The sequence below is a fragment of the Achroia grisella genome, unplaced genomic scaffold (genome assembly GCF_030625045.1).
Source record: "Achroia grisella isolate CSIRO2021 unplaced genomic scaffold, CSIRO_AGI_Agris_v1 utg511, whole genome shotgun sequence".
NCBI lineage: Eukaryota > Metazoa > Arthropoda > Insecta > Lepidoptera > Pyralidae > Achroia > Achroia grisella.
In genome coordinates, this window is record NW_026712905.1 from 2,583,057 (window position 1) to 2,602,832 (window position 19,776).

General features: G+C 34.5%; 1 protein-coding gene across 1 annotated transcript; it reads right to left on the reverse strand.

The window, feature by feature from the left end:
• Positions 1 to 837: 837 nt before the first annotated feature.
• On the reverse strand, positions 838 to 19,113 carry LOC131846571 (uncharacterized). The gene is made up of 12 exons (XM_059195907.1): positions 19,065 to 19,113; positions 18,645 to 18,959; positions 17,819 to 18,163; positions 16,204 to 16,467; positions 15,698 to 15,955; positions 9,775 to 9,955; positions 9,214 to 9,398; positions 7,046 to 7,189; positions 3,634 to 3,798; positions 2,655 to 2,765; positions 1,542 to 1,745; positions 838 to 1,068 (listed from the first exon to the last, which is right to left on the reverse strand). Exons 1-12 carry the CDS (start codon positions 19,111 to 19,113, stop codon positions 872 to 874), a joined length of 2,418 nt encoding a protein of 805 aa, XP_059051890.1. The 3' UTR covers positions 838 to 871.
• Positions 19,114 to 19,776: the final 663 nt, after the last annotated feature.

Consider the following 19,776-nt stretch of genomic DNA (forward strand, 5'->3'; position numbering starts at 1 on the left):
GTAAACATGTACAACATTTATTTGAAAAGAATACGAGCTGAATTTCTTGTTAGTTCTACTCATCTGAAAATCATTCCGAACTGACGGTATATTTGGCATATCATAAGAGTCTGTAATAGATCTACACGAATAAAGATATTTTGGATTTGAAAGTACAATTAGTATGATGTACTAAAAGTAACTAGTACCGTAGTAACGAGTACCACTTGATTTAGTCACCAGTTCGTGCGGGTACTCCATTTGTCGTTACTTTTATTACCCTAGAATGATTCCTACTCAATAAAAACACCATGGCATTCCTCCTAGCCGCCACAATGCCAGGGTCTTTTTACCTTAGTCTGGTATTATTGTCATGGTAACTAGTATTTATATATAAATTAATATTACAGTTAAGTCAATATATAACAAAAACAGACCAAGTAATAATGTCTAAGATACTTGGTCTATTTTTGTTATCTATTTCATAGTAAGTATATATAAATTAAATATAAGTTTATTTTTCTGCAAGTAAATAAAAGGAATTACTCTACAAATAATAGACAATATTAAAAATGTACAATTTTTTATAATTGTTTATTAATTTGGATACAAAATAATAAAAGACATTCACTATTGTTTATTAAAAATGGTATAATTGAAATAAAACTGGAAAGTACTTGGTTCAGTCATAGAATGTAAATTTTTTGATTTATTTACTTTATATATTCTTGTTGTTTTATAGTTATCGCCGTTATATGTTATATGTTATATATGTTATATTATAGCCGTAGTTAGATCAATGACAGTAGTATTTCAACACATTAATTATATTTATAGAATACATGTGATTCGCTTCGGCTTCACATGGGAGCATTACAAATTAAATATAACATTATGAAGAAGGTGTGGTAACAGCAGTGGAGGAGTCACTCAATAATTTCTTCTGGAAGCTTTTACGGAAACTGTTTCTAACAAACGCCGCTACTCGAATCGATCTGCGGCGGTTGTTCTCCGGGATAAGCATCAGAGCCAGCGTGAAAAGTATGCTAATTAGGCAAAGTGACATAATCCATAGTGTGTAAGATTTCACTGAAAGAGAAATTACTTTTTATATTAGAAATTATCTATAACTGAATAGCAACAACTTTATGGACTCACCGTAGCCTATATACCTACATGAACAGCACTACCGACATCATGTTATTATGCTACACCCATGATAACACTCATGCATTCCAAAGGACTAAGGCGTCATGCCTTTTATCCTGTAAATTCACTGCCTGCACATTACAACTGCCAACCAACTTCCAAAGCAATCTGGTTGGCAGTTGAAATCGGTTTCTTTTTTGATGATAATGGAATAGTGCACCCGCCTACACTAATGGTTTACGCTATCGGGGCAGCAGTACAACCGCAGACCACCTACAGTCTACCTAATGCAAAGTGGTACCCTGCTACTTTGGGTTCAACAATGGGTTATGCCAAGTGTTGTGTTCACTATGACGTCGACAATTGACAATGCCTATAACTATCCTATAGAACACTATAGAAATTTCTATTACCTGCCACTGGAGACTCTGATCTCAAAATTTTAGAGCGTCCTTGAATTTCCGTGGATAGTCCCCTGATCCTGCCGAATACTGTCCATGGCTGCTGGTCCAATATGGTGGGTTTTCTGATATGAAGCGAACAATATCTAGTCAACATTAGATTGTCTAATGAATTGTAAGTGTTATAATTGGCAGGTAGATTTGATGATGAAAAACCTGAAACGAAATAAAATCATTGCAACGTTCATTGTCGCAAAAAGCTAAAATCGGAGGTGGCTGGGGATTTTTAGTAATGGGTAACTTAATCCCTATTGCTATCAATGTACCATGTGAGGTTGACCTCCACGCGGAAATCATCATGGTTAATAGCCAGTTAATTCGTCACGGTGGGGTAACTAGCCTGAGTTCATAATAAACCTATCATCCTGTATATATATACCATGTAATATATAAATAATGTAAATATATGTATATATAATATACACCTCTCACAATCAGTGAAATACAATTAGCCCTACGAAAACTTCTACTGTATCAAATCGGAGCTGAAGTCAATATGTAAATAGCAATTAATAATCTCAGTAAAACAAATAAAATGAAATAAAAAAAATCTACTATAACTGAAAACCCACTAGTGCATAACTATACCGTTCCATTATGTGCCATATAATAGTGCTAAAACCGAAAACGGCAAAATCATACAGTATAAAGAATGAATCAATGTAATTAAAATTTCTTAAATTAATTGTCTACTAAATAAAGAGAATAGAATAGAAATAATCTTTATACAAATAAACTTAATATAAGCACTTTTGAATAGTCATATTTTTTATTATTTAACTCATTCGGAATAAGAGTCATCACAATAAGAATGATCAAGTAACTTGCAAGCTTTTTTAAATAAATTTTGTTCAAAATTACAATTATAAGAATTTTGTGATAAATAGCAATGCTGGCTAAATAAATGAATAGATACTTTAGTATAAAATAAATTTGTATAAATATATAAAAAAAAGTCATAGTTATCAGAACAGATCAGTTCCTACAAGCAGCACCTGTTGACATTCCTCGTAATTCTTAATACTCGGGCATACAGTTCTACTCAATAAAAAATATGTAACTTGCCGAAACCATCACTGCGTACAAATCTGCAATAATCCAGCGGACGTTTGAGATACACTTCCGCATGTACCATGACTGTGTTCGGGTCATTCGTCTGATACGCCACGATCGCCTCTGAAAATGAACATTTGCTGGTGTATAATCAAAGTCAAAGCTAAATCATATAGAACTTTATAAATATAAACAGTACAACGGATATGCGTTGCCATTCCAGGGAATTGAGGTATTGTACCTTCATACACATTCACTGCTATATAAGAAAGCTGCTTCGCGATTGAAACAGGTAACACAGAGTTACCCACGCTAACAACTTATTACAAAGTCTACCTCGGTCATGTAATTTTCAATACTGTGGTCACTCAACGGTCGAAATTCGACCATAATTAAATTAAATTATATGTTTGAACATTAATTGTCAATTGTCATGACATTATATATCATGACAATTGTCAAGTACTTTCTATGGGTATGTACGAGATACATGGTAATGTGTTTAATATTTTTTTTTATTGATTTAATGTATTGTATGCATATTTTTTATAATATTAGTATTTTGCTCCTTAATAATAAACTAAAGGGGTGCGAAATTTCATACTCTTCCGTCAAAGTTTTTGCTTCACGTATTAATAAAATGATTCCATGCGAGATGAATATTCAATACACAATGCGTTACTGAAAATAGCTTTTGTAAATATAAAATGGACATTTAGCCTCGCAATTTTACCATATTATTATCAGGAATGTAGATTACTAAAGCAGGTAGCCAAGTTCTTCCTATAACTGTAGAAACTTCCTGATATTTTCACATTGATTCCTGATATATTCAAACCTCAGCTCAGGCCACCGTAATTCGATCTAGGTTTGTATTGGACGGGGTATCGATCGGAAGGGAGACAGAAGCTCTTTTAGAATTTTAGTAAGTTTTCTTGAGTTACCCCAAGAAAATCGTTTTGTTCTTGTATGAGAATTGTTTTTATCATACCGTGTATATAAACAGATATGTTTGTTGTTTGCTCGGGCTGGTCATGCAAACCGACTTGACAACTCCATGTGCCACTGTCAGAAGCCAACAGGTTTTTGAACGCGACACCACATTCCCCTGCATCCAAACCGGCCCCAACGTACTCCCAATTCTCTGATGTTGTGCCTGGAATAATTAGTTTTAGTCACTGGGATGGCAAACATGCCGACAGCCCATCTGGTGCTATGTGAAGGTTATAATTTTTTTTTGTTAATTCAGTCAAATGTAAATTCTTGAACTAAACAAAAATATCGAAATAAGAAATAAAATAATTTTATTTTTAACTGTCTATCCGGCCCGGCTTCGCATGTGTGTACATGTATTAAATACTAGCTGTACCCGCGACTTCGTCCGCGTAAAATAGTGAACTTGACTAAATAATGAAAAAAATATGTAATGATCTAACCCAATAAAAGCCTAATGAAAAAGTTTCATCATTTCATCTTCAAAAATGATACTTCCATACATAACTAACATACATAACTCTTTCAACCCCTTATAACTTCTTTTCTTAATATATATTTAATAAATAGGCTAAAAATTAAACTTCAAGCTTCTAGCTTTAAAAACGACAATATTTGCATGTAAACATTTGACTCTCTTTTAAATTCCTTACAACCCATTTTTCTTTATTTATATTTAATCTACAGCCTAAAAATCCGTTTCAGGCTTTGAAAATGGCGATATATCTATACAACCTTGCACCATTCAATCCCCTTACAACCCTTTTCCACATTAAAAAATACCCTATATCCATTCTCAGGGCCTTCTAGATTATATGTTCTAAATTTCATTTAAATCGGTTCAGTAGTTTTGGCATGTAAGCGAGATCGAGAGTTATAATATTAGTGAGGTGTTTAATAAATAAACCCAAAAAAGCCAATGAAAACAGTTTCATCATTCTAGCTTAAAAAGTCATGAATTTACATAAAAATTGTACCCCCTTAAAGGTAAAATTATTACAAACTATGAATCATCATCTCATCATCTTATATTTTAGGTTGGTCAATCATCACCAACCCAAAATATAAGTTTCAAGCTTCTAGCTTTAAAAATGACGATTCTTACGTACAACCGTGTTTTTTTAACGTCAGGAAAAAATCTTCATAGAGGCCCAGACAAATGGGGACTGCCGGATTCATATCGGCCAAAAACCTGACGACTATTCCTCCTCGAACATGTCGCCGTAGCTATAGGATCGCATATGCATTCTCCAAGATTCCCATTGAAGGGACCTTTCATCTAGGCGTGCAGGGAATAGCCTCTGCACGCCACCGTAATGCCTCCCTTGTGAGCTTCGGATCGCCCTAACAATCCTCCACCCTAGGGTCAAATATGGATTCGATGGCCACGCTGATAGACTCAGGTGTACATCGAATCCTCCCCTCCCGCCGGTGACCTGCGCTGCGGCCTGGCTTTGGCAAGCGACACAATTTTGTGCTACCGACTCCATGGTCCGACTTGCGGTTAGCCGCAGCGCAGTACCAGCAACGTGGCGATGGCGCGACACATCTCGCGGTCTTGTGGCCGCCCTGACCAAGCGATAGCACCTATCGCTGCAGTCTTCCCCTGCAGTGCACCGTTGGCCTACGTGCCCCGTGAGCAAGCACCTTACCTTAATCCGACCCGCCGGGATTATGGTTTAGGCTGCTGCAACCGGGCATCGCACCCAGTTTGAGCCCACGCCGGAGGAGTGCACCGGACCTCGCCCGCCTGTATGCTTGTATCCGCGCATCCTCCCACTCGCGGCAACGACGTTCTCAGATGTTACCGAGTCGTCCAGGTCACATAGTCTCAGCTCAGCTGATTTCTCCGGCCTGGTGACCCGGACTTTTTCTACTGGCAAGATCACTAACCTAACTTGCAGCTAGTGAGTTCGCTTTGTCGCCGGTATCGGCGCCTGGCACTTCTAGGATGCGACATCCAGTCACACCCAGCCGGAACCGTAGGTCGGACAACCTCGTATGCATGGCATGTACCCTTTCAACCCCTTATAACCCTTCTGTCGCATCCAAAAGTATCCTATGTGCTTTCTCAAGATCTAGACTAATTGTGTGCCAAATTTCACTTAAATCTGTTCAGTAGTTTTGGCGTGTAAGTGAGACTGACAGACAGACAGAATTACTTTTACAGTTATAATATTAGTAAGGTATTTAATAAACTAACTAAATTCAATAAAAAAGTTTCATAGATCTGGCTCCAATAATGGCGAATTAAATTAAAATCTTTCGTCCCCTATTTTACTTTACCCCCTTAAGGGTAATTTTATACAAATTTTGAATGTCATATTCATTTATATTTAATCAACAGCCTCAAAAATAAGTTTCAAGCTTCTAGCTTCAAAAATGACGAATTTACATTAAAACTTTCATCCCCTATTTTATTTTACCCCCTTAAGGGTAACATTTTTACAAAATTTCATGGCTTATTTATTTATAGTCAATCAACAGCCTCAAAAATCAGTTTCAAGCTTCTAGCTTCAAAAATGACGAATTTACATAAAAACTTTCATGCCCTATTTTATTTTACCCCCTTAAGGTTAACATTTTTACAAAATTTCCAGGCTTATTTATTTATAGTCAATCAACAGCCTCAAAAATCAGTTTCTAGCTTCAAAAATGACAAATTTACATAAAAACTTTCATCCCCTATTTTATTTTACCCCTTAAGGGTAAGATTTTATACAAACTTAGTATGTTATATTTATTTATATTTAATCAACAGCCTCAAAAATAAGTTTCAATCTTCTAGCTTCAATAATAACGAATTTACATAAAAAAAATATCCCCTAATTTATTTAACCCCCTTAAGGGTAAAATTTTTAAAAACTTTGTATGTCATATTTATTTATATTTAATTAGCAGCCTCAAAAATAAGTTTCAAGCTTCTACCTTCAAAAATGACGATTCTTCCATACAATCTTTCATCCCCAATTTTAACCCCTTACAACCCTTTTTTCGCATTAAAAAGTAGCCTATGTCCTTTCTCAGGGTCTAGACTATCTGTGTACCAAATTTCATTTAAATCGGTTCAGTAGTTTTGACGTGAAAGCGAGACAGACAGACAGACAGACAGACAGACAGAGTTACTTTCGCATTTATAATATTAGTAAGGACCTTCCTCTCGAATCACTCTATTGCAAAAGACTGCATTAAAATCCGTTGCGTAGTTTAAAAGATCTAAGAGAACAGACTGTTCTATTTCATATTTTATTTCATACTATGCAAAAATAAGCTATTTAGTCTTAAATTATAAATTTATTTTAGAGAACTGCTTTTTAATAATATTTAATTAGAGCATTATATATAAGATGGCATAAAATAATCGTTAGTTAGTATGAGTACCTATATCATTGGAATACCCAATGACTTACCAGATGTAACACTAAAAATGGTTCCGTTGGGCGATCTGAAGAAACAGTACTGGATATCTGAATCTATTGAGCATGACATCGTTACTGTGTCACCCTCCACAGCTTCGATGGTACGGTAGTTAGGGACAGTGACGAGGGTTGGTTCTAAACAAAATAAACACATGCATGTATTAACACATAGGAATATAAACCTGTTAATTATCTTTATACATATAATATATAAAATAATAACCGCCGTCCACGACCACATAAATATATTGCAAGAACATCGTTTTTAAATTAAAATTATAACATTGAACAATTATTAAGGTTCTATTGTCAATGACTGTACTTCTAAGCGTGTTTCTCAAATACATTGTAGTTAGATATACACTAACTACTGTTTGTACTATCCTTTTGTTCTTTTGAAAATAAAACAAATATTTTGTACTCATGTAAAGGATCTTGTATTTTCCCTCCAATCAATTAGCTCAGAATGACAAGTTTAAATTAAAATTAGTGTTCTGTGTTCTTTTTTTAAAAATTATATAATATAGCAAAATGAGGTTGCATACATTTATAAGTAACACCTAACGTCTTATACAGGCATTATTATTATTATTTTTCTTGTTGAGTTAATATATTTTTATGCATAATTTAAAAAAAAATGTATTTTGTACTCCTTCTCTGTATATACTATAAGTGTGTGAAATTGCATACTCCGTCCCACAATGTGCGTAAAAAGGGCTACAAAGTTTTTGCTTCATGTACATATATATAATATATAATGATATCCAAATATCTCTAGTATACTATAGATAAAACGACTTCCACATAAAAGATATAGCTTTCGCGGATTTTCTTGATAATTAGTTAGTAGCTTTGCGAGAAAGATTATCAAATATTTATTCAACCATCCAAACAAACTTTTGCGCTTGTAATGTTGGTAGGAATGATTTAGGAATAAACTCCGAAACTAAATAACCAATTCTTATCCTATATGTTCATAAAAATCTTGACTTATTTCCCAAAAACAGCAATATTCATAATATTAATACTAGATTTAAAGACAATAATTGCTGTTCCCAAGTATCTTTTAGAAAAAGTCAAGGGGTCTTTTATGGGAATAGGTATACAAAATTATGATAAGATACCAAAGGATATATTGGAATTACCCATAAATAAATTCAAAACATCTGTTAAATCATATTTACTGAGCAAGGCCTATTACTCACTAAACGATTACTTGAATGACGAGCGTGCATGGCAATAGTTTTCATGTTCGGAATTTTCATTTAAAGTTAGACATAGACACGCATATAAATACCTATGCATTGTAAATAAACTGGCTTTTAAAAAAAAAGTAATTCAATTGAGTTTCTTGCCAGTTCTTCTCAATTGGATCTATATACCGAAATGGACGGTAGGGAAAAAAAATATAATGTAAAAACTTGACGTTCATAAGCGGCAATAATGTCCTACATGAATAAATGATTTTTGAATTTGAATTTGAATTTATAATATTTATTTCATTAGACCATAAGTATATTTTGTACATGTCTTCTGTCGTACCGTATTTTTACAACGCTCTTTGTAAGCTGTATTCTGATTAGATCGATTAGTTAGCAGTTAAATTACAGAGCACAGAGGCATGATACCTTTACCCTGAGTGATGAGGACGCATGAAGGATAGCAGGGGTCGAATGACGATGAAATATCCGTGATGAAAATATCACGGCAACGGATAAATCTCGGAGACGGTTGCTATCTATTAGGATGGCTGTCAGCTTGTGTTGATAAAAAAAAGAAATGCATCTTATGTAACTACAATTAAATCATTCCAGTTCAGTTCTAGTTACAAAAAAAAAATATATATTTCCTTTTTTAATAGGCATTCAAGCAATATATATGAAAATAAAAATGTGACGACCCCGGTGGTCTAGCGGTTTAGCACACCACCTTACTTCGGATGGTCGCGGGTTCAATTCCTCGCACAGCACAAATATTTGTATTTATATGTATAAATGTTTGTATCGGTCTGGGTGTTTTTTATGTATTTATCAGTTATCTAGTACCTACCCGTAACACCACCTATGGATAGCTTAAATTAGGTCTAGAGGGCGCTGTGTGAATTGTCCTGAGATTATATTTATTATTATTATTAAATGTAGTTAATTAGGACTTCTTACCCGATATGATATAGGCAGACACTTCAGGGTGCTCCTTCACTTCTGGATATGGATATACTCTCAGAAAACCGTAGTATGTGTCATTTGTAGTTTCAATTGCGCACCGCCACATACCAAAATCTTCAAAAGTTTCAGGGTTTGAAATTTTTAAACCACAGTCATGAATTCTTGGTTTCGATTCCATACTAAAAAGATACAATACTTATATATTACCGTTTTTTGTTACCTTTTTCATTATTATGAATATATATGAATATATATATATTAAACATGCTATTCAAAACTAAAATAATTCTCAATATAGGTTCAGTAGACCGAGAGATTACCCATTACAATTTCACAAACTTAGTAATGTAAATATTTTATGTGTTCCTTGCTTCATGACTAATACGGACATATTTATTTACATTAATTAATACAATTTATCTATTCCAATTATATGAAATAAATATCACCACGCAGCACCGCATTTCTTTGTTTATATATTAGTATGTTATATATAAACAAAGAATATTGAAGGCGTCTGGCGCTAACGCTAGGACTATTACGTTGTGTTTTTACCTTGTTCCTACGCCATAGAAAGTGTAATGGCTTTCTCCCACCCCTGGAGAGGCAAAGACAACGCGACCAGAAGGCTTGCGGAAATTGCATGCTTTTACTTCATACTCCGTTGGCACTGAGCATTTCAGCATAACTTCTTCTTGTTGCATCTCGACGAAAGTAGTAACTGTGGCTTTCGGTTCTGTAACATTTATTAATATGAGCGACCAACAAGACATACACTATGAGGTTACAATTATTATCACTTACAAAAAGTTCAGGTATATATACCTGAATAGTGATAATAACATGTTTACATACCTAACTGTGACTTACACTATAGTGTTGACTTAATTACTGGCTGCCACGGCATGCGTTGTTTACAGAACAGTTTACAGAAGTCTATATATGTATTAATATTTATTTTATTTTACTTTATATGTATATATATATATATATGTAGGTATATGCACACACACATACATATTGTTAATACAGAGATTGAATTACATCGCGTGGCACAGCGCACCTCCTACACGTCCCTCCCCAGTCAGATATACGATGTAGTCCCGTATCGCCGCATTACAATCGTGATAAAATATAAATGTATTTTCATTTGGTAAAGCTCATGACACCACACCGGAACACGCGATATATATGGATAGGAGAACCTTCCATTCATAGTACATAAGTGATATCATAGACTTGTGAAAGTGGTGACCCGCGAATTTATGTGAACTTTACGATATATTATATACTACTATATACTACTTCATACTAGCATAATGAATCCACAAACGTCACAATCAGCTATACAAGCAGTGCAAGAACAAACTTCCGAGCTAGCGCAGATTAGCTTATCTTCAAGAATAGCCGAATTCTGGCAAGAACAACCCAGGCTATGGTTTGTACAGCTGGAAACCGCACTTGCCAACCAGAAGCTCGGAGATGAGTCTAAATATCAGCTCGTCACGTCGAAATTAAACAGAGAAGTAATCGGACAGGTACGTGACATATTGTTAAATCCTCCCGACACAAAAAAATACGAAATACTTAAGCAAAGATCTAATAAACATTTATGAAGAGTCTGAAAACAGACAAATTCAGAAATTACTCAATGAAGTAGAATTGGGGGACCAAAAACCGTCGCAATTATACCGTCGGATGAAAAACCTAGCTAGCGATAGATTTCCTTCAGAGACATTAAGAATATTGTGGACAGGACATCTGCCAGCTCACGTGCGTGCAGTTTTAACTATGAGTGAATAACGGATATGGAGAAGCTAGCAGTCATAGCAGACAAGGTAAGTAGCTGAAATATCACATACTGCCCAGACCACTACTACAGATATGCTAGTAGAACAAATAGCGAAACTGACACTACAGGTCAATAGGCTGGCGTCAAGGCCAAGTTTCCAGCCGCATAGGTCTTCCAGGAGCCGCGATCGTTCAAGGTCAAACAGGGAAGATCTCTGCGACGCGACAAAAACAATCCTGACTGGCTATGTTTTTATCATTTTCGTTACAAAGAAGATGCAACGAAGTGTATAAAACCATGTAACTGGAAGGATAAAACTAATGGAAAACTAAATACCGTGCAGGCTGCGGCACGACTGTACGGCAAATTTCAGTAATAACCGCCTTTGTGTAACTGACAGACACAGTGGACTAAAATTTTTAGTGGACACAGGAGCTAATATATCAGTGTTACCAATAAGTAAACAATATTCGAAGTGCTCAAATAATGGTGAGAAATATAAGTTATATGCAGCTAACGGTTCAGTAATAAACACATATGGTATGCATACTCTAATATTAAATCTAAACCTAAGAAGACCATATAGATGGATATTTGTAATTGCCGACGTTAAACAGCCCATTTTAGGTGCTGATTTTCTTTTTTATCATAAGTTAGTGGTAGATTTAAGTACCAAAAGATTGATAGATAGTGTAACAAATTTAAATATTATTGGTAGTATAACTAATTGTCGTGAGCCATCGGTTAAAACTATTGACGAGAATCATGTATATAGCGACATATTACGTAATTATCCTAACATAACTAAACCCGCAAATTTTAATGAAATTAACCCTAAGAGTATTGTATTTCACCACATAGAGACCTCTGGAACTCCAGTATTCGCGCGTGCCAGACCTTTGCCGCCGGATAGATACGCGAAGGTAAGAGATGAATTTAGGATTATGCAGGAAATGGGAATCTGCAGGCCATCGAAGAGCGAGTGGGCAAGTCCACTACACGTCGTGGCAAAGAAAAACGGCAGTTTGAGACCCTGTGGTGACTACAGAGGCCTTAACGCTATTACAAAGCCGGACCGCTACCCATTGCCCCGGCTGCAGGACTTCACATATCTGCTGGCAGGTAAGAAGTGGTACAGTCATTTGGATATTTCTAGAGCCTACCACAATATACCTGTAGCTCAGGAAGATATCGAAAAAACCGCCATCACCTTTTGGACTTTTCGAGTTCCCACGCATGAGTTTTGGTCTAAGAAATGCCGCGCAGACATTTCAAAGATATATGAATACAGTGGTTCTCAAAGATTTAGATTTTTTATTTTGCTATATTGATGACGTCATCATTGCAAGCGAAAACGAAACACAACATCGCAAGCATTTAAAATCAGTATTTCAACGTTTTAACGAGTACGGCATTACTATTAATCTTTCGAAATGCGAGTTTGGTAAACAAGTAGTAGAATTTTTAGGGTACAAGGTTTCGAGTGAAGGTATCAGACCTCTTGAAGATAAGGTCAATGCCATCACCGAATTTCCTAAACCGGAAACAGTAGATCAACTTAGGAGATTTTTAGGTATGGTCAATTTTTATAGAAGTCATTTACCACACGCTGTAGAATATCAGTCCGAATTAAATAATTATTTAAGCACAGCTAAACGTAAAGATAAGACAAAAATTAACTGGACTAATAAAGCAGAACAAGCATTCGATACGTGTAAGCAAAGTTTGAAAACCGCTGCTTTGTTATCGCATCCACTACCAGACGTCCCGTTATCGCTTATGACGGACGCCTCTAGTACATGCGTAGGCGCTGTATTACAACAGAGAGTGAATAATAATTGGAAACCGTTAGGATACTTTTCAAAAAAATTAATGCCATCGCAACAAAAGTATAGCACTTACGACCGCGAGTTACTTGCTATTTATATGGCCGTAAAACATTTTAGGAATATGCATGAAGGTCGTAAATTAATTATATATACAGATCATAAACCGTTAACTTTTGCTATTGATAAATTAGGGAATAATAACGAAACACCTAGAAGAACAAGACAACTAATTTTCATTAGTGAGTTTACTAATGATATTAGGCATATAACAGGAAACGATAATATAGTCGCCGATTCATTGTCACGTATAGAAACAATAAACTGTCCAACAATTATCAACTATGCCGATCTAGCGAATTCGCAGAAAACCGACGACATGTTATTGCAGTTGTTACACGATACCAACACGAGTATAAATTACAAAACTGTTTACATATTAACTGTGACTTACCTATTTATTGTAATGTTATTAATAACGAATGTAGGCCTTATTTACCAGAAAAATTTAGGAGATTAGCTTTCGATTCTATATCATGACATTAGCCAAGGTATTCGTACGTCACGAAAAAAGGTGACTAAGAGATATTTATGGGCTAGTATGAATCGCGACATTAACTTGTGGGCTAAGACCTGCATACATTGTCAAAAATCGAAGATAGGTCGTCATACTATAGCAGGATTAGGTAATTTTGATACCTGTAATCGATTTGAACATATTCATGTAGACCTTATAGGTCCTTTGCCGATAACCGACGAAGGTTATAGATATTGTTTAACAATGATAGATCGATTTACTAAATGGCCGGAAGCCATACCAATTAAAGATATGACCGCTGAAACGGTCGCTAAAAACGTTTATGACCACTGGATCGCTCGTTTCGGTTGTCCAATTAAGCTTACCAGTGACCAGGGTCGTCAGTTCGAAAGTACATTATTTACAGAGCTTATGAAATTGTTAGGTATCAAAAGGCAACGTACTACTCCTTATCATCCACAGAGCAATGGGATGGTAGAGAGATGGCATAGGTCGCTAAAAACTTCTCTTACAGCACGCCTTAGTTCTAAAGGGCAATGGGTTGACGAGTTATCCACAGTAATGTTAGGTTTACGTAACGTATGCAAAAGCGATAGTTCTGTAACACCAGCAAATCTTGTGTATGGATCATCACTTAGGTTGCCTGGAGATTTTTACGGGACAGACCTACGCATACACGATAAAAATGAAGGTACGTATTTAGATAAGTTAAGGAATATTATTAATAGTTGTAAGCCGAAAACGCGTGTCTTACGCGATTCTCGTACAATATTTGTACACGATGACTTACAAAAATGTAATTATGTTTTTGTTAGGAATGACAGTTCGCAAACCTTTGCAACCACCATACGAAGGTCCTTACCGTGTCATTCAAAGGAATAATAAAGTGTTTATATTAGATATAACAGAAATAATGTTTCGATTTCTATAGATCGTCTTAAACCAGCTTATATATTAAATGAAACCGATACAATTTCAGATAATATTACGCAAGACATATTATCGAAAAATACTACCGCTCCTTGCAATATTAGTCACAACCAAATACCGACTCCGCGAAAAGGACACGGAGTGGTAGACTAGTTAAAAAACCAGTACGGTTCGATGATCAATGACAATACTATACTTACTATTTTTATGTTATATTGTAACTTTATATTTTTAGTGGAATAAGCATGTTTTTTTTACCTATTCTTAATATTCAATAACAATGTTAAACTTACAAATCGCTATCGCTAAGTATAACTAATAAACTCATACCTTACTTACAACATTGTATGCTCGATAAAATTGTATTTTCGCTAAATAAGCAAATGTATTGTTATAATTCTAGAACAAAACTATTATTCTCATACGTTATTTTTTTTTTTAATAGGACATTAGCAATAATTTTCTATTACTATATTTTTACGAACAAATTTACACATAATTTCAAATTCATTATATTTGATTGTACATGTTATTCAAACAGCAGATTAGCTAATATTAATTATATAAAAGTTGAACAGAATATTTAATAATTCACAATACTTAGTTATACATTCGAGTACACAAATTCATTACGCATATTTATATTCTATTTAAAATGGGAAAGTACCATAGTAAATTACTAAGGAATTTGACAGCCAGGTAGAGAATACAATCGCAAAATCAAATCATACACGAGGACAACAATAGAACGCTTTTTATCTGCTGCATAGTAATTGGAATTTTGGGAGTCATAATTCTATATATAATGTTGAGCCGCTGTCATGTTCACTTCAAGTCCTACATACACATAGACCTGTGAAATATATATATGTTTTTATATATACTTTTTTAATTATTTATATGTGTATAAATATTAAAATTTTAATTTCAATTGACATGACATGACAGAAGAAAAAAAGAGAAAAAGATCTTTTACGAGAAAAAACCACCTTACTTAATCAAAAAATAAACCGAGGTAGATTTTGTACAAGGTAGTCTTTATAATATATATAGCTTTCTCGTGAAACTACGATTTTAATATTTCTTTACTGTAATATAGCGTATGTATAAGAATAACACACATGCTATTTCATGTGGATGTAACTGCGGGTACAGCTAGTAGGAAGTTTGAAGGGAAAGATGGGGAAGTGAAATTTCAGGCATCACATAGATCATTATCACGGGTGTGTCATGATGACGTCTTGCTGCTTGTGTATATAAGTGATGGCTGTGACTGACCATCAGGTGGGCCGCCCTCAAGTCAGTCATTCCAAATTTTCACGAAAAATCTAATAATTATTACTGACTACTCTAGTCACAATAAGACGTCCACTATCATTAATTACCATTTACCTGCTTCAATTACTCTAACTTTAAAGAAATACTCTTCAGTGACTACTTTTCCTGGAAATCCTACGGTCATAGTCCAATTTCCATTGTGATGCTCCATAGCTTTTTCCAGAACAATAGTACAATTCCCAGAGCCCTCGAATATGATATCCTCACTTGGATCTTCGACTTTGCAGTATATCGCGTTATCAGGTCCAATTACAACTTCAACAGATCTATCAAAAACAAATTCTAAATCTGCAGTCGTTTTGTTCCATGCCGCTAAAATAAAATTTTCAACTTAATGTATATGCAAACTTAACTAATCTATGGATAATTTGAGCAAGTGAGCACATTAACAATTTTGAATTTCAGCATGTTGAAATTCTAAATTGTTAATATAACTGATACTCACATCAGTCAAGTATAGTCCAATATAAAGACTTTATAAAAATATATAAATTGTATTGAATCATATTGTACATACTCTATACACGTATGTACAGTTAGTGTATTATTTGAATTCTTACCTATAACTGTTACTTCAGTGTAGGCCCTGTATTTAATTCCGATTCCGTATCGTATTTCCCATTTTCCACTATCGAACTGTTGTATATTTTTGACAACATATCCACACGTATCATTATAATTTTTGTCTCTTTCAACATTGGTTAAATTGTCCCTTGGCCCGTAAAGTTTACAAGAATCACTAAGTTCTGTTGGTTTCTGTAGACGGAGGTAAAGATCCGTACCTTCAGTTATAGTAACTTCTTGATGTGCTGCTTGGACTACCTCTGAAATATTATGAACACAATGTTTTAAATTAATCGTCATTACCCTCATTACAATCCATTATCTGGATACGAGCCCCTTTCATTTCATACATAGCGTTAGAGTTACAAGTACTTATGTATATATTGATTTACTCATGAGTTTTTACTAACCTTCTACTATTAGTACTCTCTTTATAAAAAACTTCCAAAATTGAATATTTTTCCAGTTATTGTTTTTATACCAAAGAACGTAACAAAACTTTCGTACAATTAATTTTGTTTCGACAAAAGTCGAATAAGCAATTTATTTAAATATTGGTCACCCAGTGATCAAAATTAGACTATAAGAATTAAATAACAGGATGCGTGTTAAATACATGGTGTGTGTAATCTAACTTAGAAGTTTTTTTTTAATTTTTATGTTCAATTATTATTTTTTTTGAGTTTACAGGTACTTCAAAGAATTCTGTAATTTGGTAGATACTTTAAATATTAAAGCAATAGTATAGGTAATAAAAATCGGAATAAAATTACCAAGTTTTATATACGATATAGCATTGTATACTTTACTCAAGACATAGAGAAGTGCGAGAAAAGATAGTTGCTTAAGTGGCAAATACATATATTAATTCTTCCATAATATCTTACAATTCAGATGGTATTATTTTTATGCAATTAGAATGGGAAACAAGTTGACGATCCACCTAATGGTAAACGGTAACTGTCGCCTAATATAAGTAGGTACCTGCTACGGTAATAATTAAAGATAATAAGTAAATAAATATATAACCCGGGCAAATTAACACAGCGCCATCGACTAGGTCACACGGTAACAGAGAGCTTGTGTTATAGGTACTAGACGACTGATAAAAATACTTAGATATCTTTTTTTTTGTAAATACATCCATATAGACATAGAAAACACTCAGACCCACGTCTAGACCCTGAGAAAGGACATAGGCTACTATTTAATACGAAAAATGGGTTGTAAGGGGATAATAAGAAAGGTTGTATGGAAGTATCGTCAACATTAAACTGCAAAACCTATTTTTTAGGCTGTTGATAAATAAACATTTTTACCTTTAAGAGGGTAAAATCAAATAGGGGATAAAAGTTTCTATGCAAATTCGTCGTTCGGCGTCTATTCCACGCGGACACAGGTATTCACTTATACTTCAGCAGAAGCGAACCCGCAGCGAATATCTAATTTATACAAATTCTAAAATCTCATATAACGATAAATGTACGTGATAGATATAAGTGAGTAATTTTAGTAATGAACGATAACAATTAACATTAATGTTATCAGTGGACGTGATACGATACAAGTAAATTAAGTAGCAAATAATAAGAATATCCATAAATTACCTACCTTCTACGTATATAGTGAATGGCAATCTTATTTCCACTGGATCGAAAAGTCTCACAATCCTGGCAATTAATACCCATTCGCCAATCAATTCCTCGTTTTTGACATTGACAATAATACCGCAAGCCATATTGGGATCTGCTTCTAACACCTCAATTCCAGGAATGTGGAAACCTTCCATAATAGTATATTGCAATCCTTTTGGTGTTCTTATATGGCAACTCTCTTTGGTATTAAGTGGATGGTCTTCAATTACTATTTCATGACTCGTACCAATTGTTACATTAAAGAATTGTGTGTCTAAAATATCTACTCCTCTATTTTCATCAATAATTGGATTTTCTGGGTCTGTAAATACACAATAAAGCAGAAGAATCAGTTATCGGTAATATATTTATAGAATATTTCGATTCTTCGTAAGTAAATTTTTTTAAAGTATTATAGCTTTCTGCACTAACATTTATATACTATACATATGAATCTTTCTCCTGATCATCACTTTTATCTAGTGAAAAATGTAACCAAGTGCTACTTGCGACTACGAATGAATATCATTCCAGGGTGCCCAATAGTTACGTACAAGCACGGAGATGACACTTGTTTGATGTTCCATGAAGAACAGCCATTCCTCTCTAACACCTATTTGTGTACTCAACGGTGTAAAATGGACCAAACCATTGTTACCATTTTCACACCTAAGCATTTTTGACACGTAATTTGCACGTTACGATAATAATCGTGAATATAACAAATTCATGTCATTATGATAAAATTAGTGGGACTTCTCAAGAATTAACTGTGTGAAGTGAAAATAAATAATGATACAAACCGTCGTTAACAGTTAATTGGTAAATTTGGGATTTCTTTTCTTCCCCTTCCACAGTGAAATATAGTTTCCAACGACCTGTGTCATTTTTAGTTAATTTCATTACATCGACTGAACAATTAGATACTGCTTTTACTCCATCTCTCAGTACATATCGTTCGGTAGAATTATTATTTGGCCAAAATTCGATGGTTCCTTGCGGTGTATCTAAATAACATCCTATATTCTCATATCCATCTGTAGATACCGCAGTTTCTAATACACCACCAACATCTCTAATAATGTTCTTTACTGTTATACTGTCCGAGTTTACCACACCTGTAAAAATAAAGTATGTATGTAATAAATACTACTACTAAATTCGTTGTTCTAAAAACATTACCGACTGATTTGATGCCGTTGAGCGATCGATACCTAGGATACCGTGTTGTACCTTACCAAAAGAACTTTTCAGTGTGTCATACAGGTACATGACACAAAAAATGGGCTACTAGGCCAGATGGCCGTAGACTATTTTTTAAGTACTTAGCAAACAAACATAATTTTAAGATATCACTATTATCTCCTTGACTCTCCGTTAATAGATGAGATATTCGAGATAGGGGTATAGATATATTCGTGATATCCGTGTTGCCTGAGACAGCTGGAGTTAATAGGTTTATTTTTAGAATGAACGTTATTACGTTGATTGAAAGTATTTAAAAAACAAGTCGCTTACATCCTGATGGTGAGGTTGCATATCGTACGAATATCAATAAAGATTATGTTATAAAGACGGACAAAGATTATGTTTTATCACAAAAAAATATGTGGAACAGGGTGATGTAAGGCATGAAAGTTTTTGGGTGAGGAAGGCGCAGGTAATACAGCTAGTCTAAATATATATTACTCAAAGGTGACTGACTGATATAGTGATCTATCAACGCACAGCCCAATCCACTGGACAGATCAGGCTGAAATTTGGCATGCAGGTAGATGTTATGACGTAGGCATTCGCTAAGAAAGGATTTTGATTAATTCTACCCCCAAGGGGATAAAATAGGGGATGAAAGTTTGTCAATTTTAAACCGATCGGGCTGAGACTTTGCATGCATAAAGCTACTATGACGTAGGCATCTCCTAAGCAAGGATTTTG